This window comes from Neofelis nebulosa, chromosome 8 (assembly GCF_028018385.1).
Source record: "Neofelis nebulosa isolate mNeoNeb1 chromosome 8, mNeoNeb1.pri, whole genome shotgun sequence".
In the NCBI taxonomy this organism is placed as follows: Eukaryota; Metazoa; Chordata; class Mammalia; order Carnivora; family Felidae; genus Neofelis; species Neofelis nebulosa.
Genome location: NC_080789.1, coordinates 82678567 through 82702930, shown reverse-complemented (window position 1 = coordinate 82702930; position 24364 = coordinate 82678567). Strand labels below are relative to the sequence as shown.

General features: G+C 37.8%; 1 protein-coding gene across 5 annotated transcripts in view; it reads right to left on the bottom strand.

Moving 5' to 3' along the window:
- ITPR2 (inositol 1,4,5-trisphosphate receptor type 2) overlaps positions 1–24364 on the bottom strand; it is a 493421-nt gene that overhangs the window by 271315 nt on the left and 197742 nt on the right. For all 5 annotated transcript variants that reach the window (XR_009265827.1, XM_058743294.1, XM_058743295.1 and 2 more), the window contains 5 exons: positions 7593–7682; positions 7350–7475; positions 4209–4331; positions 3378–3578; positions 1270–1521 (listed from right to left, as the gene is read on the bottom strand). Coding sequence is in view for 4 of the 5 variants with exons in the window: in XM_058743294.1 (XP_058599277.1) it covers positions 1270–1521; positions 3378–3578; positions 4209–4331; positions 7350–7475; positions 7593–7682 (792 nt within the window). In the remaining variant the exon portion in view is untranslated. The remainder of the gene's footprint in view (positions 1–1269; positions 1522–3377; positions 3579–4208; positions 4332–7349; positions 7476–7592; positions 7683–24364) is intronic.

Here is a 24364-nt window from a genome sequence, read left to right as displayed (position 1 = left end):
CACCCCAATATTTAGAGCAGCACTATCAACAATAGCCAAAGTATGGAAAGAGACCAAATGCCCATCGATGGATGAATGGATAAGGAAGGAGTGGTATGTATATATACAATGGAGTATTACTCGGCAATCAAAAAGAATGAAATCTTGCTATTTGCAACTATGTGGATGGAACTAGAGGGTATTATGCTAAGTGAAATTAGTCAGTCAGAGAAAGACAAATATAGTATGATTTCACTCATATGAGGACTTTAAGATACAGAACAGATGAACACAAAGGAAGAGAAGCAAAAATAATATAAAAACAGGGAGGGGGACAAAACATAAGAGACTCTTAAATATGAAGAACAGAGGGTTACTGGAGGGGTTGTCGGGGGGGGGGATGGGCTAAATGGGTAAGGGGCATTAAGGAATCTACTCCTGAAATCATTGATGCATTATATGCTTACTAACTTGGATGTAAATTTAAAAAATAAATTAAAAATAAAAAGTAAAACTGATTGGAAGGACGGGAGGGAAGATTTGAAAAAGGAAGGAAGAAAGGTGGATGGGACGAGCAGGGCACTGTTATTTTTCTTCATAAACTTTTTGCTACAACCTGATTCTTTAAAAAAAATGTTTGGACTTATATTCAATGCATCACACATTAATGAACTTTGCAGCAATACAACAGTAGAAAAAAAAAAAGAAATTATTGCAATATACATTCCTGGAAGCCTCATTAATCCTGTTGGCAGACAACCAGTTTTTAACAAGTTTTTTTTTCCCCTATTATCAGCCAAAGAAGGACAGAGAGCAAAAAACAGATGTGTGAATAAAGCAAAATGCATGTCCATATTTCCATGAATGCATTTATTCCGTAAAGCAAGGTAAACCTACAGAGTCTAATCGATGATACTGCTGCACCATCCTGGCCTCTCCTATTGATGACCGTGAATTATTTATGGAGCATTTTTTACATTCTCAAGAACATACCACAGGTTACAAGTAAATCTGTTTTACCATCTTGACATACTTAGAATTTAAGAGACTTATAGTAGCTCCCAGTAAACCAACAGTGTCTCTACTTTGAAAAATGGATCATCTTTCATAGCTTCTTGTGGAACTGAAAAAGTAAACTTGTTATGCCCTTTTAAATTTTTCTAATTACATAGCTGAGTACAATTTCTTGACTAAATACGTCATCTCGTTATAAATAGTATGGGGACTTCGGCACTTATGGACTTTATATTAATAACAATTCCATGGCTGCTAAGTTTTTGCCAGGCTTACCTCAGGGATGCAGTCATCATGGGTCACCACCCTTACTATGTCGTCCAAGGGCAGAAGGGAATTGCACTTGATTTCAGTGTAGACATTTTTCCCCTCTGTACATGCTGCCAGCAGCTCCACCAGCGTGATGTGGTAAGCTAAGGGGCCACTCTCATCCCCTCGGTCTCTCTCTGAACACATCATATGGAGAAGGATGGGAAATGAGGCTCTATCATTGTAAAATATCAGCACATCTTCACCCCCATTTATCAACTGAAACGATAATAAGAGAATCTACATAGCAGTCCAAATCGAATGTTCGTCTGTGCAGTTATTTCTAAAGGCTTGGTCTATCTGGAAATACATGCATCGCTTTGTAAAAACACAAATAATGTTGCAAAAGCATAACTATACCAAGACAGAGTAGTAAAAAGATTCTGGTCATGCGCCAAGTGATTATTTATGAATACTATCAAAACCAGCCAGGGAGCTATGGGGAGGATGGATAGGGACAAGAATTAAGTGACATGGATGATAGTTAATCATTCACCAGTGAGTTACCCCCTGAAATTAAACCTGCAAAATATTTAAATAAACTTACTTTCCTCTACTTCAAATAGAAGATGCCGTTGCCAAAGACATGAGAAATCTCGTAAGTCTAATCTTACTAAAACAGAATAAAATATCTCCACTCCCTTCAATAGTGACAGAATAAAAAGGCAAGTATCTTGGGGCACCTGGGTGGCTCAATTTGTTAAGCATCTGACTTCGGCTCAGTTCATGATCTCACAGTTCCTGGGTTAGAGCCCCGCATCAGACTCTGCGCTGACAGCTCAGAGCCTGAGTGAGGCCTGCTTCTGATTCTGTGTCTCCCTCTCTGTCTGCCCCTCCCCCACTCGCACTCTTTCTCTTGCTCAAAAATAAACAAACAAACAAAAAGCAAGTACTTTGAGCCAAATGCAGCTCAACAAGAATCTGGAAGTTCCATGTGTCATGGGCAGCAATAGGGAATGGAGGTAAAAGTGGAGATGAGAGAAAAAGAACACTTAAAAAAAGAGAGAGAGGGGAACCTGGGTGGCTCACTCGGTTAAGCATCCAACTTCAGCTCAGGTCATGATGTCATGGTTCACAGGTTTGAGCCCCACATCAGGCTCTGTGCTGACAGCTCAGAGCCTGGAGCCTGCTTTGGATTGGGGTCTCCCTCTCTCTCTCTGCCCCTTCCCCCCACCCCCTCTCAAAATAAATAAATAAATATAAAAAAATTCAAGGCTTTAGGCTGAATTAATTTTAAGATTTCTATGGGGCAGGAGGGATCACATCGTGTCAATATAGAAGTCTTCCCCCATTCCCAAGTTTAAAGTATAGAATTATGAAAATCCCCTCATATCAATATAATCTATTACGTGACTGTTTAGTCGCCATGGTTGAAAGCAGCCTTAATCCATATAGGCCTTTAGAGAACCATTAGGTCACAGAGAAATGATTTACCCAAATGGGCTCAATTTCTCCAGAGTACCACTTGGTTCCTGGTGAGTAACTTATTCATTGCATAAACCTCACTCAATGTCAAACATCACAATGAAGAGGGCAAAATAAATGAGGTACTTCAACAATTTGAGTTTCTTAAATTTTCAACTTACTCTAAATACCTACGGTTCTACCTATAATAAATCACCAATGGGTAATTTCTATTAATTAATTTAATTCCCTTCAAACCTTTCTACAAATGGTAGCAGAGAATATCCATTCTATATTTGAGGAACAGAGTATCAAAAGGCAGTGGGAAAGCAAAGTTTAAACCATTGTTGTTACATATTGAAAAAATTTTAAATATAAAATGTATCACTTCCCTTCTAAATTATAACATTTCATACAATTTTGCCATTGAAAATACATAAATTCATTAAGGATCAAAAAGAAAAATAAACTCTTGGAAAGTTATAAAATCAACATAGATTATGTTCCTTCACTAGATCTAAACAAAATATATTTGTTGCTGAAGTCGTCAGGATTCAATTGTTTTCCAAACCTTTATTGTGGGGGGTTTTCTACACTATACATTCACAGAAAACACCTACTTGAGCCCATTATTTCTGGGAAGCTGCTTAAAATGCAAACTGAGAACATACCTCTGTCATTACCATATCCTGGCATTTCTTCACATATTTGCCATCTGCTTTTACAATCGTTTGCAAAAACCTCAGGTACTCCACGTGGCGGCCATGTGTCTCAATGCAGTGCACAAAGTGTTGTACTACCCTCTCGCTGATCTCATTGCAGAGATGGTAATTGTTCATGAAGATGTGCCGCATGGTTTCTGCTTCAAGGAGCTAACCAGAGAGGAATGTGCCCTTGTAATTCTGACACGATCAATTTTCTATTTTACTCTACTTAGGCTAATTTCCCTGCTTGTGATCAGTTTTCTACTTTATGCAAAGCCATAGTGGGTTTCCTGTGCAAGTCTTCTACGAAATGCAGTGAGATCATTCCCCATTAAAAGAAAACTGAGCTCACAAAGGAATTTAGTTGGAAGAAGGAGTTGATTGTCATAAAGGTCAGCATGTTGGCAATGGTATTCTTGAGATTAATTATTACTCAAAGTTAGCTCTTCCCCAGGATCCGCCAACACGCATTTTACAGAGTTAACTCTACCTTTGAGTTTTCCATATTTATCTCACTCAGGGCATTGCAGTTAGATCTTTGTTCTACCATATTTTTTCCCTAACATTAAACTATATACATATAAAGGAAGTTGTCACTTTCAGGTAAAATTCATGTAATATTTCAAGTGTCTGTAAATGTTTCCTTAATGGAAATAAAACATATTCACTTTTAGGGAGAGAACCTCTACGAGGAAAAAATAAGGTGGCAAAGGCTAATAAAATTCCATTCATCAATGCTGCTAAAACAAATTTGATGGACACTTTTCTATAAATATTAGAAGTCACTAAAATACTTACACCAGGAGTTAAAAACAAATTGAGATGTTTGTGAAGGAGAACTTGGTTCTGTGGATTTCCCCGACAGAAATTCTGCAGGAATGTGTGGGCCAGATGCATCACTTCATTCATCTTTTCGTCATTCTGTAAGCGAGAGAGTAGCAATGATATGAAGAAACAAACATACCATAATACCAAATATTATGAAAAAGAACCTTCCTTCCCGCATGTATTCTTTTTCCTCTCTGCCACTGTTCTATGCTCCCCCTCCTCTGTGCTCTTGCTGTTTCTACACCTCTCCAGGTTACCTCACTGTTACCACCCCCCACCTCCACCATCTTCTAGATGTTTCTTACCTTCTCTTTATTTCTCCTTCTATGACCTGTTCTGCTCCACACTCTCAGCCCCTCTTTGTTTTAGTTGGTCCCCAGCCTTCCTGCTTGTTCACTACATTCACCCAAGTCTGCCTACAGCTGCATCTTCCTCCCCTGCCTCTGTGCCCACAGCTCACCTGTCCTGCCTTCCTTTCTCTCTGTCCCCTGGACCTCTCTGTTCCCTCCTGTCTGCTTTACCCCAAATCCCTCTTACCCCTCCCTTCTCTTGGACTTGCTCTCTTTCCCAGTACTTCCATGTATCTGGATATTCCTTTTTCTTGCTTCCTCCTCTTTCCCACCTTCTAGATTCTTCTCCTTCCCAAACTCTTCCCTTCCTACTGTTTTTCCCAGCATCTGTCATCTCTCATCCTCTTGCCTTGTCCCTAGTCTCTTTCTTCTCTCCACTCACTTTTCCTCCATTCCCACCCGTAAATTTCTCTTTATATATATTTCTGACCTCATCTCAACTCTAGTTCACCCTCCCCCTCCCCTGCTCTCTGCCCTCACCTTTTTGCTACGTACTTTGTCTCTTATTTCCATCTCTTTGTTTTCCTGTTCCTCTTTGCTCTCTGACCCCCTCCCTTCCCCAGTCTTTTTTGGGTCCCCCTCTATCTTAACACATGTACTCATAAGTTCTTTTCCTTATTTACTGTCATTTTCCAAAGTCCCACAACACTATCATTCACTTATAGGAATCTCAATAAGAAATGAAGTCTCGAAATTCACAAAGAATACAAAGTTCTCTTCTCAAAAGTGGTCTTTCAACAATATCACTGGAACCACCTAAGTTTTTTCTGGGTAGTTGATTATCCGATCTGTCATGTAGGCAGTGTCAGAGAACATAATGTACTCATATTTTCAGTAGTAGTTTTAATAAATAATTTAATGTTTTCTGTTTTTCCTAATCTAAGAGTCTACAGTTTATGCTATCTATAACTAACTAAACAGCCTACGATTATTAATAGACCCATTTCCTCATACTTAACTGGAGAATAAATAAAACAAAAAAAACTTCATTCCTAACTGAAAAATAGAAAATTTTAATTCAAAATCTACTAACACTTTCCTTCACTTGTGTAACCCAGGGATAGATGAAAGGCATCAAAGAGACTTCAGCCACAGGAATACCCAATTCCCACTGAAAAGCTGGCCAGTATAGAACACCAGAGCCAGAACTACCGTATCTGACATTTCTTTGAAACTCTCATCTTATTCTTTTTATGTTTCTGAACAAGGCAGCTCTTAAAACTGAACAAATCAATCTATAAACATAACATAGTAGTAAAATACTGAATGCTACAGATATGTTATTAGAAAAAGGGACTTGATGACATGCCCAATGCCCACGTTACAATATCAAAGATGAAATAATTTGGATAATAAATGCTGAGGATTTAATACCTTTTGTTGCCTTTCAATAAATCTTGTATTGCATTCTATGCATTGAATGAATTATGCCACCCAAGGAATGATAGAATTTATAAGCTTACCTGTTAAAAAGTAAGCTGAATAGGGAAGCAAGCCTACATAAGGAGTGAAAGTCCAAGTCAGGAGAACATATGCACCAGGAAAGGCCTGGCAGGGCATGGTGGTGCTTGAGAGATAAAGCGGCATCCACCCTGGCGTGGGGGGTTGTCAGAGCCTGAGGTGCGGAGGGTGTCCACATGGAGTAGTAGGCAATAGCAGTTATGGAAGATTAGCTATTACAAAGTATTGACATGGGTAACTGTTTCAATACACACGTATGTTCCCTGGATTTGTCTATTTAGAGAGCCTAGAGGGACAAAACCCCAAAAGCAGTAAGTACACTTAATTTTCAGAACTTTGCTTCTAAACACATACTTCCCCAAACAGAAGCGGGGCCACTTAAAGAAATGGCCGACTCCAGAGCTGGAACAAGAAAAATGCAAGGTGACCTTGGAACGTTTTAAGGTGCAAAAAGCAAGAAACTATTCAAAGAATGATGTGGCATGTTAGAGGACAGAGAAGCTAATTCAGAGGAGTCCCAGTGGGCAGACTGGGGACAATTTGAGAATCAAATAGATAATTAGAGAAGCCTAGAATAACCTACTGAATAAAGAGCATCCACAAGTTTATACTGATCAAAATAAATAAGTGAATAAATAAATTGAAAGTTTGATGAAGAATGGTGTATTTGCTTAGTTTCAGAGCGCCTCTCCACAAAAATACTTATTAATTACCAAGGGAAAATGAGTGCTTCACAGTGGAGAATCCTGGCAGACACCGCCTTAATCAAGTGATCAAAGTAAACACCATCAGTAATGGGATCGAAATCAGAATCATGTGCCTCCTGATAGGAAGTGGTGGGAAGAAAGTAGCCTCACTTGTTATGTTCCTGCCAAAGATGCATAACTGAATCTAATCATGAGGAAACATTAGCTGGCCCAAATTAAGGAACAGTTTTCAAAAGAGCTGGTCTGTCTTCAAAAGTGTCAATGTCATAGGAGCTCCAAACAGCACCTGTTTCTCAAGTGGACCTTTTTGTCACACAGGACACATTTCAGATGATGAGAAAAATGTGACCAGTGACTGAGGCTTAAGTGGCAGTAAAGTGTCATGCTCTTTCCTGACCTGGAAGGTTGTCGTGTGGTTATGTAGAAAGAAGAATGTCCTTGCTGTAGGAAGCACACGCTAAAGGGCTCAGGGCTGATCAGATCGGCAACTTACTTTCAAGTAGTTCAGGGAAAAAAATTCTTGTAACTTTGCTGTATATGATAGCAGATCATATCAAAATTAAAAAAAAAATTTCAAGTAACTAAGAACTAACCTTTTCATAGGGTATCTGCAGAAGATCCAACACCACCGAATGGGCTCCCATATTTTTCAGTAATCGTTGATGTTGATTCCGACACTTTTTATTCTGTACACAGAGTTTACTTAGTCTAATCAAAATCTTGAAAAAGAGGAAAAGCATTAAATATAAAAGATATAGTATTAAATATGATACACAAGCAAAAATTATTTGCCATGCAAACATAAGCCCATATAAAAATGGTGGACATCTGCTGACCTCCTTCACGATCCGGTAGTTATTACCCCTATTGCTGTCAATCTGAGGTTTCCTTGTTCCATCCTGCACTGGACTTAAAATGCTTGATTCCTAAAACAAACACAAGTATGCATTTTTATCCCATATATAACTTTGTAATAAATAATGAGTATATTATAAAATGTTCTTAAATGTTTCCTTTGTACTTTTTTATCCCACAAAAAGTTCCTTGGTTTGAAAGAGTCATGCAAATGACTATTTCCAAATAGTCACCAAATTACAAGATAAACAGTATTACTGATAATTAAAGGGTTAAGTTAAAAAGGAAAAGATAATACACATAACGTTATCAGTGTATTTCCTTATGCTAAACATATCAGATATATCATTGCTTTATATTGCCTATAGGAGAAAGAATAGTAAAAATCCAGGGCATAAAATGTGTAATTTCATCATCAGGGATAAACTACAGGGAAAAAAAGAGTGAAGAATCATATCATAACAGCTGAAAAAACACTGCAGGAATGGAAGGAAAGAACACTTTAACCCAAGAATTCTCTGCCAGGTTACCATGACATCCTTAAGAGTCATGACTTGGGGCCAGCAAAGCATGTAAAAAACCATGAAAATGAAGAAAAGAAAAGAAAATTTAAATTAAAAATAATATTCTAAAGTAGTAAATTAATAAAGCTTCCTAAGAGGTCCCAAAACACCAAAATACTTCATTGTGACAACAATTATTTGTAGCAGTACAATAAAAACACAAAGATAGGGAGTGACATATTTTATTTATTTTTTTTAATTTTTTTTTAACATTTATTTATTTTTGAGACAGAGAGAGACAGAGCATGAATGGGGGAGGGTCAGAGAGAGGGAGACACAGAATCCGAAGCAGGCTCCAGGCCCTGAGCTGTCAGCACAGAGCCCAACGCGGGGCTCGAACTCACGAACCACGAGATCATGACCTGAGCTGAAGTCGGATGCCCAACCGACTGAGCTACCCAGGCGCCCGAGGGAGTGACATATTTTAAATATCAACTCTCGTAATCATTAAATAAAAATAAAATATGTCACAAATAATTTAATAAGTGAACATTTATTAAGACTTCACACATGCCTGGTAACAGACAAAGATGAACGGATCGAAAAGAAATAGAATATGTGGTCCTTCCCACATGAACAGTACAGTCTAATTAGGAAAACTGGGAAAACATGAAAATAAAGATTTGAACTGAGCAGAATTCACTATTCAGAGAGGGAAAGGGATAAAAACTATAGTTTTAGACAGCTTTATGAAGGAGGTCAAGTTGAAGCCAAGGTCTTGAAAGATGAAATTTATTTAAGTATGAGAGATGTGTGGAGGTAGAGAAGCACTTGTTAAGTGAAGAGGTCACTGCAGCCAAAGGGCTCTGCAGAAAGAACACACAGAATAGTGTATAGAGAAAGGCAAGAACTGTCCGTGCATCCTGTAGAGAGACCAATTAGTAGAGTGGCGCCTGATTACCTTCCTGATTTACAACACATACAAAATGGCACTGGGATGAATGTCACATCCAACTTGTGTCAAACAACACATTGAACTCCTGACTATATTGATGGTGTTGGGTTCTCACAGTTAGAGGGGACCCCCAATCTAAACCCAGGGAAAAGAAGTGACAAACATATGCAAAGCCAGCCAATGTAATTTCATTTGTCTCCAGCTGTTGTCCAAAGCCGTCTCCATGACATATCACAAAATTAATGCAAACCAAGAAAGAAAAGAAACAAACAGACAAACCTTTGTGTGCTGGTCAAAGAATTCTGATGATGGGGTGCCTGGGTGGCTCAGTTGGTTAAGCATCCAACTTCAGCTCAGGCCATGATTTCATGGTTCCTGGGTTCGAGCCCCACATCAGGCACTGCGCTGTCAGCTCAGAAACTGGAGCCTGCTTCGGATTCTGTGTCTCCCTCTCTCTCTGCCCCTCCCCCACACTCGCTTGCGCGAGCGCGCGCTCTCTCTCTCTCTCTCTCTCTCTCAAAAATAAACATTTTAAAAAAAAGGAATTTTGATGAAAGGCATCAAGTAGGGGAGTGACTCTACCAGTGCAGACCCATCACCACGCCTTAGTAAACTTTGTATTCACCTTTGCTTTTGTCAGGCAAATATTGCCCAAGATGGAGGTTCCCAATCTGAATGCCAACCTTAGCAAATAACCTCTCTCACCATTTTACGGAGGCTGTGAACATCTCCTCTTTTCCATCTGCAAATTCCAGTACCATCTACAAACCTACCTTCCCTGCTGGGTCTCAGAGGAAAAAACAAAACAAAACAAAACAAAACTTCTCATGCATGGCTTTTAAAAATTCCATCTCCCCTGCCTCCTCTCCCTACTTCATCTCTGTTTCCTGTGCGTGAGCAGTTTCTACTCTCTAGTGATTCATTCTCACCTCTTTAAAAATATGGCTAAGTTGAGGCTAAACTACCATTTTTAAGTGATATGCCCAACCTTGGAAGAAGTCATGCATCTCAGATTATGGCCCCTACTACATTTCCAAAATAAGGGACGCCTGGGTAGCTCAGTCCATTAAGCTCCAGACTCTTGGTTTCGGCTCGAACGGTTCGGGGGTTCGAGCCCCACATCAGGCTCCATGCTGATGGTGTGGGGCCTGCTTGGAATTCTCTTTCTCTCCATCTCTCTCTGCCCCTCTCCTGCTTGCTCTCTCTCTAAATAAATAAATAAACTTAAAAAAAAATTTTTTTTAAAAGAAAAGAATACTCTCTACCACACTGTACTAAAATTGCTTTGTGTGCAATGACTCATAATTACCAAAACTTTCTTTAGCATTTGATTCTGTAGTTCACTACTATTTTCTTTAAACCCCACTCTCTTTTCTTTATCATGCCACGATAGTCTTCAAGATTACTTTCTACCTTTCTGACCACCTTATCTCTTTCACTCAATAGTATTATAATTGCAGAAAGTAACAGATAGGGAACAGAAGCATTCACAAGGTTGCTGTTGGATTGTAGGATGGTATCACTATCTATCTATCCTCGAATAGATAGGTGCTAGGAGGGAAAGGAAAGCAGTCCAACCTCCACCACAGGTAAATAAAAGAGAAAAAAGAATGCGAGAGAGACTGTCTATAAGACGTCACTAAGTAAATCCTAAAAAGTTGTAGGAGGAAGTGTCAAGCTATATATGTAAGTGAAGCCAGTGCAGAAGAGGGAAGGAGCCCAACTGCTGATATGAATGGGAACCATTTAGATAGAAAAAGACAGGAGGTCAGAGAATGAGACAGAGTTTCTATTTGATAGCAAAAACTATTGATGAAAAATTGAAATTGCGAAAGCTAGAAATATAATTAAATTTCTTTTGTCTCTTAAACGTGGAGGTTGAATTTTTAAAAGGCCATGTTCTTTTTTTTCTGGAAGAGAAGAAAATTAAAGACAACCAAGTTTGTACTACAAACTAGGATTAAGATATTACAAGAGTAAAGAATGACAAATCTCCTAGGGTGGAAAGGAGATCTTTCTGATATATGTCACCTTTATTAAAAAAAAAAAAAAAAAAAAAAATCAGTTGAAAATACTGGCAAAGCTTTGGCAGGTATATTTAAGTCTATTTTTTCAAACAATGACCTGAAGGAAAAGCAGCTGTCTTGTTTTAAGAAAAGTAATCTCAGGCAAAATGTACTACATTACAAATCTATGGTCTTTAGTTCAGCCTGGGGGAAGACACGGACAATGCTAAACTCCCTAAGTATGGGAATTATGAAGAATAATTATTTTAATTTAAAATTGCCAGCAGTCAACAAAAGGAGGCAGCACTAGAGAATTCAAAATCAACCCCCTTTTAATTTCAGAAAATAATTCAGTGTAATTAAATGGAACAAAAATATTAACCCAGAGAACATCTGGATGATTCCAAAGTAGATCGGGGGATTTAAAAAACATGGAAATTGTATAATTACAGTCACATTTGAGTTTTTTAATTTTGATGCCAAAATGCTCTAAGTCAAGGTATTCCAAAAGTTTTCCTCCAGAAAGGGCAGAAATTGATTATACATTTTAAATCCTATATAACTTTGATCTTAGGTTAGTGGTCAACTCTACAAATCCCTGCCTTCATTCTAGTAAACAAAATATTAGTAAGCTACAAAAGGTAGAAATGTAACTTATGCAGAGCCCCAAAGCTGAGTAGGCTCAGAAAAAAAAATGAGTAACAGTAAGAATAGAGCCATGCGCATAGTAGATACCCCAATTACCCTTTTGGCAACAGTGATGAAAAACAAAAATGGCTCTCCAAAAGTATTTGCACTTTACTATAATTATTTCCTATCATCTAGAAGAATTTGAATTTATTTCCTCTAATGGAATATGGGAAACTGCTTAATTCAGTGATTTTATAGAGGAAGGTAGATTTTTAATTGCAGAGCATACACTGTAACATAAAGCAGTAGGTTCAGAAACAATATAGCAAGAATAGTCTAGAAGGATGTAGACATTTCTAGAAATTGGATGGAGAGCAAGGTTCTAGGCAGAGACTCAAAGAGCGAATACTTAAACAAATACTGGTTCTGAATAGAGCTAACCCCCAAAATTTATCTTGCATCAGTCAAGGAAATGCTTTTATATCAATAGCAAAAATCATGAAGGGAAATAATTTTCTATGAACTATATGATGAATTAAATATTGGCACCAGTTAATGGGAATCTGGCTCCTTAATTTCCACAAGGGCAATCATGCTTGTAAAACAACAACAACAACAACAACAACAACAAAAACCTTCCAAATCCTACTATGTAGAACTGCCTGCATCTGCAGCTGCATTATTAAAATAGCTCAGTGCATGTCTTTTCTTTGTTCCCACCCCAGTGAAGTTACAGGATGTCCCTCCTCAGCAATGTTGTCAAGTCAGCAAGACTGCAAAGCATTCTGCTCACCATCTGTATCCCTAGCCTTCTCTTCCTGTAACCATTATTCAACTGAATCAGTGGCACCATTTACCAGTCACCATCCTCCCAACTTCAGAAGTCAAATGCCTTCCTTTTCCCTTCCCAGATTCTTCCAAAGCATGGGGAAAAAAATCTAATAATCAATATTTTTTTATTATAATTTAGTTTAAAGCCCTTCATAATATATGTCACCTTCCTCAGACAACTGAATGATAACCTCACTGTGGGATGGCATTTTTTCTCCCTCCCATCTAAGAGTAATGTCATATACCAGTCATTTAGGAAGACTTCTAGAGGGTTGCAGATCCCTAAAATCACCCTAGATCTACTTATCTGACCTTGGATGTAAAGCTAATTTGGACAATTATGGGGTCATGGTTGACAGTTTCTGCTTCTGGTTGACATGTAAGGTTGCTTGAAGACTTGGCCCAAGATCTACAGTTTGCAGAAGAGATGGTGTCCACCATCACTGGCAGATAACTTCCCTTCAGACTTCCTTCAACTCAAATCCAAATACTTTCCCTTCTAGAGGGTAAAAACATATTCCTAACCTTACCCCAAACCCATTTCCTTTCCCTTTGTCCCAAGACAAATACAATATGGACTCATCTGACAGCATTTTAATTAGTATTTGATGATGTTTAATCAGATGTCCTAGAAAACATCCCAAATCTCCTTGGCCATCTATATCTCTGATAAATAAGGTACCAAAAGAGGGTGTGCCACTAGAGGGCACTGGAGGGAATTTAGGAAAACGGAATAAATGGATGACAGGTCTTTTCAATGTAAACTCATAGTTATTTTCATAAAAATGCATCAGGAACCCATTACAGCATAGCAATATATAACACTTTTTACAATACTTTATTTATACTATAATACTTTTTAATATAATCCTCACCAGTGATATAAAACATAGAAAGGACAGGCAACCCTTTTGTCAACAGGGTGACACAGAATAACAAAGCACAGTACAGAAAATGAAAACAGCAATATAATAGAGTCCTTAGAGACTGTGTCTGATACCTGAGATGCTTCCCTAGAACCAATCATATCACAACACTCCCTGATGTAGCTGTGAGAAGGGGGATGTACACACAGAATGTAAGGGAAAGCCATCAGCACCTTCTTTTAGACTCACTCTTTAGCAAGCAAGCGTTACAGAAACGTTAGTGCCTGGTCCAATGACATCTGCTCTAATGTGAATGAATCAACTTCTATCATATTCTTATAAGCTACTTGCTGAGGAAAAGAAACCACATAAAAACTTAGAATTCTCACTGACAACTTACATGAAATTGCGAACAAATGGCAAAGTGAAAAAAAAAATAGCAAGACAGGAACTGTTCTCTATAACAAGAAGGGAAATACTAAGTTTATCCTAAAACAGCATTAATTTTAAATGTAGGCCAAAAGACAAGAAGGGAAAAGACTCTTATAGTAGAAGTAATTCAAAGAAACAAACTCAGGGGATGTAAGCATTACATTTAAGAATTTGCATTATAACCAAATGGAATGAGGATGTATAAAAGTAGCATTTGGCTCAAAACCAAAAATTCATTTTCAGATGGGTATCTTGTGAAAGGACTTATTTTTGTGGCACTCACCTAAGCAATCACCTTCAGTAGCATTTGCTCAGAGGCAAAGACAGGATATGTAATGTTATATAAACAAATGAAATAAATATACAACAAGGTCTGTGGCAAAGTTTAAAAAATGGAGATAAGAAAACAAATTCCAGAAAAGGAAAATTCAGGAAAGCATGCCCCGAAATCAATGGACAAAAGTTCTTAATGCAAATGTCACAGTGTCCTTCATTGGGCAGGACATGTAGGAAGGTTCTGTCTAAAGCACATGGACTCCATCTGTACCAAGTCATGAAGGTTAGAAATTGTACCCGTTGCTTTTGTCAAGAGTTAGTCAATCAGAAGTTTTGTTGAAGAAACAAAGTTTATGTAGAACTATTTTCCTGCTGTGCAGAATCAAAGTACTAACACTTGGAAAAGCACAATTTTCTTTCAAGATATCCTTCTAGAGGGATCTGCCTCCTTGCCTTCTTGCTTATCAGAGAAAAAAGATCAGAAGCAGTAGGCAAAGAATGGAAACCAGTTTTTGCTTTTAAAGAATAATAGCATATGGAGGTAATAGAAAAACCATGAGACGAGAAAGGTGTGCCCAGAGAGAAATAGAGAAAAAACAATGGAGGGAAGGGAAAAAAAGGAAGGAGAGAAGACAGGAAAGATTTAAATTCATTCTCTCACTAAGATAAATCTGCAAATGAAAATTCAAATACCTATGAGGAAAGTTGATGCTAAGAGAACAAAAATCCTTAATAATGAGAGTGTATCATTCCCAGTGAAATGCAAAATCTTCAAGGACTTATGTTTAAAATAATCATAGAGATAAAGTGAGGAATAACGTCTCTCACACCACGTGGACTCCTCTGTGATTACCACATGCCCAGGGTGACTCCATAGCATCCCTTAGCATAGAGAAAGAATAGTTTCATTGGGCAAGGGGAAAGCACAAGCCAAGTGTCAGCAAGAAAGGCACGTGTCCCCCATCCTTCCATCACCCCACGTAGGGGCTGGGTACTATGCCAAACAGCAGCATGGGTCTAGATTTCTGAGCAACTGCTCCTACTCCACCTTGTAGTAACTTCTTATGGGGCAAGTGTAAGAGCAAATCTACCAATGAAGGTGCACACTAACGTCTTGGGCACTAGGCTGTCTGGATTTAGGCGCCCACTGTTTATAGGAATGTATCAGGAACACCACCTAGGAGTCCATAGAAATTGGACAGTTCTGGCTGAGGACCAGAGCCATAGTTCTGCCCATCAGAAGCTGAACTGGGTGCAGACACTCAAAAGAGAAGACACTGCCTCCCACACTCCCTACTCTGACCTCCAAAACAGTCCAGCCAGCTTGTTGTTTGGAAATCCAAGGATATTTTTCAGTTAATTCTGTTCTTTACATTACACATCCATTAAAAGAATAGAAAATTATGAAATTAAATGGGCAGATATAAATCTAGAATGCATGGATGTGAAGGGCAATCCTGACTTAACCCCTTTGAATATGTTTTTCTGAATTAATCCCTCTTTCCTATGTTTAGAATTCGACACATATTTGAATGTGATGAATTAGTAATACTACTGATATTTGGCAACTTGTTCTATTCTAGCCTTTAATCTTTCAACAAGGAGAGTATAGTCTTCTAATGCCCTGGAAAATAAGTTTAATAAAAGAAACTATAACATACAACAGGTAATAAAACTCATAGCTGCTAACGACCAAATCCACCCCATCCTCTGCCCTATTTATAAGAGAATCAACTACAATAATAGGAGAGTTTGGGATCATATGCTGAGATTTGTTAGTATTAGTAGATGGATTGTCAATTCACATTTCTGGCCCAAGGTAAAGGTATCTTACCATTAAGAAAAAAAAAAAACCTTTCATGTTATGTTATAAGAAACATGTTTTATTACTAAGATGAAGAACCACGTTTAAAAATAAAGAATCACATTAATGTTATCTGGTCTTCTGATATCTAAGCAGGCACAAAGACCCTTATGAGCCATTTTAAAACAATGCTAATCATTCTGTGTTTAGACCCTTTGTAAAGATTTACTGAACAACAAAGGATTATTATCTGTTTTGGCCTGCTAGAGTGCATGCTGCCTGCTACTGGCTGTTTCCATTGATATTGTGACATATTTCACCCTGTTGACAATAAATTGTCACGAGCTTTGGCAGTTGGTTCATTGCAAAGCATAGCTTATTTGGCTGTGTATGTTAGTAACTTTGTAGTTTCTCACTTTTTTCTCCTTGTATTAGGCTATTATAAATGCAAAACTCTCCTGTCTTTGCAATCTACCCACCTATGTATATATATTTCTACCCCTGCTGCCCTAGTTCATACCTGTATAACCTCACACCTCAATGTAAGCAAGAGGCTCCTACTTGGTCCCCACCTTTAGTCTCTTGTTCTGTCAGACTAAACTTTCCAAGATAGTATACTCACCTCCGAACCCAAGAAGTTTCAGAGGCTCCTGGTTTCCAGACACTTCAAATACAGACCACTTATTCCTGTTGAACTCTGCTTCTCTTGCTACTATTCTTTAAACTATTAGCTAATTAAGTGTTCCCAACCCTTCAAAACAGTGTAGCTTTCTCCAAGTCCTCAGGCCCACGGTGACTCCTCCCTCATTTTTACAAACACAGTTCAGTATTTAATCATGCATTTTGTCACACTGTTTGGTATACGTTCGTTCTTTGAGGACAAGAGCCATATCTTGAACATTAGTTCTGATTGCGGATATTGAATTTCAAGGAGGGAAATGAGAAGTTTAGGTGTGTACAAAGGCTTACATAGGCATGATGGGGAAGAAATTGAAATTACACTTTAAGCAGAATGTTCAAAAGAAGGATTTTGCTCTAGAGAGGCACAACAGTAATCCAACAGAGACAGTTCAGATATGGTCCACATTGCCTCAAACCTACATCAGTAAACAGATATTAAAAGGACAAATGCATGGGCTCAAAATAAAGAAGAGTTTGAAGAGTTTAAAGAAAACTTAAGAACTGTCCAATATGACAAAGTAGAAGTGTGGAGAAACCCCTCCAAGTACAACATCTAAAAGTGATAGATAAAACCTTTTAAATATCCCATTTTGGAAAAAAAAATCCTTTTTTAGTAAAAATTTTAAAAAGGAAGTAAATAGAGGCCAGAAAACATAAAAATTCATCAAAATTTCCAAGCAGTAGTCAACCACTGGATTCAAACAGGACTGGCCCTCAGGGCATCTGTCCGTATCTTATAACCTGGAGACTGAGTTTAAATATGTCTCACTCACACAATGGAAAGCAAACAAAGCCTGAATCCCAAGGAAGACAGGAGTTCTGATTAGAGACCCTGCCTTCAAACCAGGAATTCTTAGAGGAGATATCCAGAATAATAAACCAGGAAAAGATGTGGCCCAAAGAAGAACAAAGGGATACCTGACTTCGCCTTGGCTTGGTCAAAGCCAAAAAACAAAAAAGAATTCTCCTGAGCTCCTGCATACAAAGACAAGCCCATTTTCACTTAAGATTTGTGACTAGAGGGGCACCTGAGTGGCTCAGTAGGTTGGGCATGTGACTTCAACTCAGGTCATGATGTCACAGTTTGTGAGTTTGAGCCCTGCATCTGGCTCTGTGCTGACAGCTCAGAGCCTGGAGCCTATTTCAGATTCTGTGTCTCCCTCTCTCTCTGCCCTTCCCCTGCTCATGCTCTGTCTCTCTCTGTCTCAAAAATAAATAAAACATTTAAAAAAGTTATAAAAAAAAACATTTGTGACTAGAATTCCCACTATTAAAGGGCCCTCAAAGGTCCAAAGCCAAAAAGATTGTTTAATACAGTTACAAAAAATAAAGCAACCTAAAGTGCTTCACAGAAGCAAATGAAATTTTCTCTAGATTAAACATAACCTTCAGAGGAATTACACATATAAAGTTCCATAGGATATAAGTTCATAATAAATTTTTTAAATTACTAAATATCTAAGTAAACACATTCCCATGGACTCCTGCAAGAGTCGCAAATTTAAAACTGCAAACGACCCTCCTATTACAAAACAGCTACATCCTAGATAAAGAACCTATTTGAAGTACATTTCTGGGCTCACAGAAAACAAAGGAGAACTCCAAAACCCCATCTTCCATCTACTGGGAAAAAAAAAAAAAAAGAAACGAAGAAAAGAAAAGAAAAAAAGTAACCTGAAACCAAATCAGAACTCTAAGCTTCAAGGCAACATGATAAGGTTTCCTGAAGGTAAATGCGAATGCTAGCAACACAGATGAAGTCAGTTCTAAGCAAGTGTCAAATTCGGGGAACTAAACCTGAGACTCCTGCCTTCAGACAGATGTAGAAGAAAGCATCGTGGTCTCAGGCCAGCAGCGACCCCTGGCATCAGGCCAAGGCAATCACAAATACAAATACTCAGGAGGAAAATATGCCCAATTTCAACCCCCATGCCCGAAGTCGAAAACATAAGAGCTCAAATCCCACACTCGAATGTTGACAGCAGCATGATTCGTAACTGCCCCAAACTGGAAGCAACCAAGATGTCCTTCAATAGGTGAATGGATAAACTGTTGTCAATCCAACAATGGGGTGTTATTCAGTGATAAAAAGAAATGAGCTAGCAAGTTACAAAAGGGCATAAAAGAACCTCAAATGTGTACTGCTAAATGAAAGAAGCCAGTCTCGAAAAACTGTATGTTGTGCGATTCCAACCATAAGACATTCTGGAGAAGGCAAAAAAATAAAGACAGTAAAGAGATCGGTGGTTTCCCGGACTCAGGGTTTCACAACTGAAGAACAAACAGGTGGAGCACAGAGGATTTTTAGGGCAGTGAAGCTATTCTGTGTGATACCATGTGTGACGTTATGCATTTGTCAAAAGCCATAGAATTTTACAACATAAATAGTAAAACCTAAAGTAAACTTATGGGCTTTAATTAATAGTAATGTATCCATATTGGCTTATCGAAGAATAAATGTGCCATATTAATGATAATATGACCATGGGGGAAGTATATGGGAATTTACTGTACTCTGTGCACAGTTTTTCTCTAAATCTAAAACTGCTCTAAAAAAGTCTATTAAAAAAAAGGTATGAGCTCATAATCAAAGATGACCAAATATATGAGGAAACAGGCAACATGAGTGAGAATCATAAAAAAATACCCAAGGTATTCTGATCCTGGAATTATTATACACAGTCTAAAAAATAGCCATATGGAATCACAAAAATTAGCAAGCAACAAAAGATGATCAAAAATGACCAAAAGGATTGTTTTAAAAATCAAATTGCAAGTATGAAAAAATATAATGACTGAAGTTACAAACTCAGTAGGTGGACTGCAGATAAGACATATTTAAAGAGAGACTTATATGAGTCTAAAAAAATTATTCCAATTCAGCACAAAGTCCCAGGTAGGGAAAACATGAAAAAGAAATTAACAGATATTGAAGCAATCATAAATTTTAACATATACTTAATCAGTTTCAGAATTAAAGCACCACTATTCAACAGACAGCAAACTTTTCAACAGTACCAACGGAAGCCTGAAGACATGAAATATTATCATCAGAAGTGAGAGAAAATATCTTTCAACCGATAAAAGGTGTTTTCCCAGAAAAAACTAATTTTAAATTTATAGGCATCAAATAAAATAGCCTTAAAACATGTCAACTAGGGGCACCTGGGTGGCTCAGTTGGTTAAGTGTCTGACTCTTGATGTCGGCTCAGGTCATGATCTCATGGTTTGTGAGTTCAAGCCCCACATCAGGCTCTGCACTGACACTACAGAGTCTGCTTGGGATTCTCTCTCTCCTTCTCTCTCTGTCCTCTCCTGCTTGTGTGCATGTACTCTCTCTCTCTCTCCCTCAAAATAAACACATAAACATTAAAAAAGTTTTTAAAACATGTCAACTATACACAAATTTTTTTTAAAAGTTAAGTGGAAGAAAACCAAGCAAACAAAAATAGCCTTAAAACATACAAAGTAAAAATTAATAAAACTACAGGAAAAAATTCATAAACCTACTATTGTAGTGGAAATGTCAACAAATCTCTCTCAATTACGGATATGTCAAGAAAACAAAAATATTAGTAAGTAGATAAATGATTCAAACACAAGAAGCTTGGGGCACCTGGGTGGCTGGGTTGGTTAAGCGTCCAACTTCAGCTCAGGTCATGATCTCATGGTGCGTGAGTTCAAGCCCTGTAGTGGCTCTGTGCTGACAGCCCCAAACCTGGAGCTTGCTTTGGATTCTGTGTCTCCCCCTTGCTCTCTGCCCTTCCCCCACTCACACTCTGTCTTTCTCTGTCTCTCAAAAATAAACATTAAGAAAAATTTTAAACACAATAAGCTTGACTTACTACCCATATACAAGGAACCCTATGCCTGTTCACATTCTTCTCAAGCCCACATAAAACATTTACAAAACCTGATGGTATATAATAGGCCAAAAAGCAAGTCTCAACAAATTTTGGATAACTGATGGCATCAGAACCACGTTCTCTTGCCACAAGTTAATTAATTAAGAATTCAATAACAAAAAGGGATAAATTTTGTCTAGACATTTGGAAATTTAAGAACTCATTTCCAAGTAATTCTGGGAGAAAGAAGAAGTCATAACGGAAATTTTAAAATATCTAATATTGACCAATAATATAAATGGCATTTGTCAAAATTTGTGGAATGCAGCTCCTTAGAAGGAAATTATACTGTTAAATTTTTTAAAATCTGAAACATAAAAGGTTATAGCAGAATAAATATAACAAAATAACAAACCAAAAGCTCAACAAAGCCAAAAATGGATTCACTAAAAAGGATGATCAAAATATGTGCAATGCTGGTAAGATGACACATGACATTGTGCATTTGTCAGAACCCACAGAAGTATACAACACAAATAGTGAAATCAAAAGGGGCAAAAGAAAAATTTAACACAAGTAAACAGTATCAGGAATAAAAAAGGGGTCTGAAGCTAAAGAGATAGAAGAAATGTTAAAACATAATGAAAGAATATCAATAAATTTAGGCCAATAAATTTGAAAACTAAAGCATATGGCCAGAAAAATAAAACAAACTGACCCAAAATAGAAAATTTGAATTAATTTATATCCATTAAAGAAATTGAATCAGTAGTTAAAATCTTCCCACAAACTAAATCCAAGGCCCAGGCAGATTCACAGATAAGCTTTGTCAAACATTTACAGAATAGGGCTCAGTCAGTTAAGTGTCTGACCTCAGCTCAGGTCATGATCTCATGGTTTGTGAGTTCAAGCCCCACATCAGGATCCATGCGGACAGCGTGGCGCCTGCTCGGAATTCTCTCTCTATCCTTCTCTCTCTGCCTCCCTCTCACTCATGCTCGCTCTCTCTCTCTCAAAATAAATAAATAAACTATAAAAAGTATTTTTAAAAACATTTATGGAATAGATATCTAATCATATGCACAGAAAGGATTAGATCTTGCAACTCACTTTATTATGAAATCAGTCTAACCTTGCTACTGACACTTGACAGGAACAGTACAAGGAAGGAAAATTACAGGCCAGTCTCACTGACAACATAGATGTTAAATCCTAAACAAAATATTAGCAAACTGGATCTAGCAATGTAAAAATTATCACCAAGATATATTTATTTTAGAATGCAAGGTTACTATGGTAGAAGCTCTATTTATGAGTCATGCTATTAAAATTAGCAGTGCCTGAGTGGCTCAGTCAATTAAGCATTCGACTCTTGATTTCGGCTCAGGTCATGATCTCATGGTTCGTGAGATCAAACCCCACAAGCCCCGCAGCGGGGTCTGCGCTGACAGCAGGGAGCCTGCTTGGGATTCTCTCTCTCTCTCTCGGGATTCTCCTCTCTTTCTGCCCCTCCCCCTTGTGCTCTCTTTCTCTCTCAAAATAAATAAAAATAAACATTTTTCTTAAAAATTAGCAGATTAGGGGAGGATGGGTGAAATAGGTGATGGGGATGAAGGAGTGCACTTGTGATGAGCACTGGCTGATGTATGGAAGTGTCGAATCACTATATCGTGCACCTGAAACTAACATTACACTATATGTTAAGTAACTAGAACTTCAATGAAAACTTTTTAAAAATTAGCAGATTAAGATTACATAAAAAGAACATAATCTTGATAAATGCTTACACTGTATTTAATTAAAGCCAATAACCATTCATGGTAAAAATTAGCAAACTAGAAATAGAAGGGGATTTCTATAATTGATAAAGGGTATCTACAAAACAAATGGATAATAAACATTATGTTCAACAGTGAAGTATTAAAATTATTCCCTTAAAGATCAGAAGCAAGACAAGGATAGCAAGACATTATCTTTTCAACATTATACTGGAAAAATCTTACCAATACAACAAAGTAAGAGAAAAAGAAATAACAGATGAAAAAGATTGTATGCAAGTTTGAACTTATAGGATAGGATAATCATGACTTGCAGTCAAAAATATTTTTAGCCTTGGGGCGCCTGGGTGGCTCAGTCAGTTAAGCGTCCAACTTCGGCTCAGGTCATGATCTCTCAGTCCGTGAGTTCGAGCCCTGCGTTGGGCTCTGTGCTGACAGCTCAGAGCCTGGAGAGTCTGTGTCTTCAGATTCTGTGTCTCCCTCTCTCTCTGCCCTCTCCCGCTCGCACTGTCTCTCTCTCAAAAATAAATAAATACTAAAAAAATTTTTTTAAATATTTTTAGCCTCAGTAGTAGGTATACATGGATTGGTAGGACCTAACTTGCCCATACAAAATTTAACCTAATCTAAAATGGAAGTGGAAGTGAAGTGGCCAATAAGCATATGAAAATATGCTCAGCCTCATGAGTAATGCCAGCAAAATCACAACAGAGAAAATGTGTCAATGCACCCAATTGTCAGAAATGGAAAAGCGAAAAAACCAGCAGTTATGAGGATAAGGAACTCTCATATATGGCTGGAGGGAGTGTCACTTGGTCTTTGGAAAACAACTGGCATTATTTGGTAAAAGTAAACACACTAGGTGTTTTACACCTAAATATATATCCTGAAGTCTCTTTTTAATTTTTTTTTAATTTGAGGATAGTTGACACACAATGTTACATCAGTTTACGTGTGCAACATAGCGATTCAACTTCTCTCTATATTATGATACCCAGTGTAGCTACCATCTGTCACCACACCACACTATTACATTATCATTGATATATCCCCTGTACTGTGCCTTTTATTCCGGTGACTTATTCCTTCCCTAACTGGAAACCTAGATCTCCTATCCTTCATCCATCTTGCCCATCCCCTCTTTCTCCCTCAGTTTATTCTCTGTACTTACAGATCTGATTCTGCTTTTTGTTTGTGTGTTCATTGGTTTTATTTTAGATCCCACATATGAATGAAATCATGTGGTTTTTATCTTTCTCAGTCCAACCTATTTCACTTGGCATAATGCTAAGTCCATCCATGCTGTTGCAAATGGCACAATCTCATTCTTTTTTATGGCTGTGTAATATTCGTGTGTGTGTGTGTGTGTGTGTGTGTACACATACATACACCACATCTTTGTATCTATTCATCTATCAATGGACACTTAGGTTGCTTCCACATCATGGCTACTGTAAATAATGCTGCAATAAAAGTAAGGGGGCATATATTGCATATATCTTTTTGAATTAGTGTTTTAATTTTCATTGGGTAAATACCCACTGGTGCAATGATTGGATTATATGGTATTTTTATTTTTAATTTCTTGAGGAACCTCCATACTGTTTTCCACAGTGGCTGTACCAATTAACATTGCTACCAACAGTTCACAAGGGTTCCTTTTTCTCCACATCCTTGTCAACACTTATTTCTTGTCTTTTTGATTTTTGGCTATTTTGACACATGTAAGGCCATATCTCATTGTGGCTTCAAATTGCATTTCCCTGATGATAAGTGATGTTGAGCATCTTATCATGCTGTTCATCTGTATGTCTTCTTTGGAAAAATGTCTACTTATGCTCTCTGCCCATTTTTTAAGTAGATTTCTTTTTTATTTAGAGAGAGAGAAAGAGTACGAGAAGGAGGAAGGGACAAGGGAGAGAGAGAGGGAACGGGATGGAGAGAGAGGGGAAGAGAGACTCTTAAGCAGGCTCCATGCTCAGCACAAAGTCAGACATGGGGTTCATCCCATGACCCTGGGATCATGACCTGAGCCAAAATCAAGAGCCAGATGCAAAACTGACTTAGCTGCCCAGGCACCCTGGTCCTCTGCCCACCTTTAATTGGATTATTCGGTTTTTTGGTGCTGAGTTGTATAAGTTCTTTA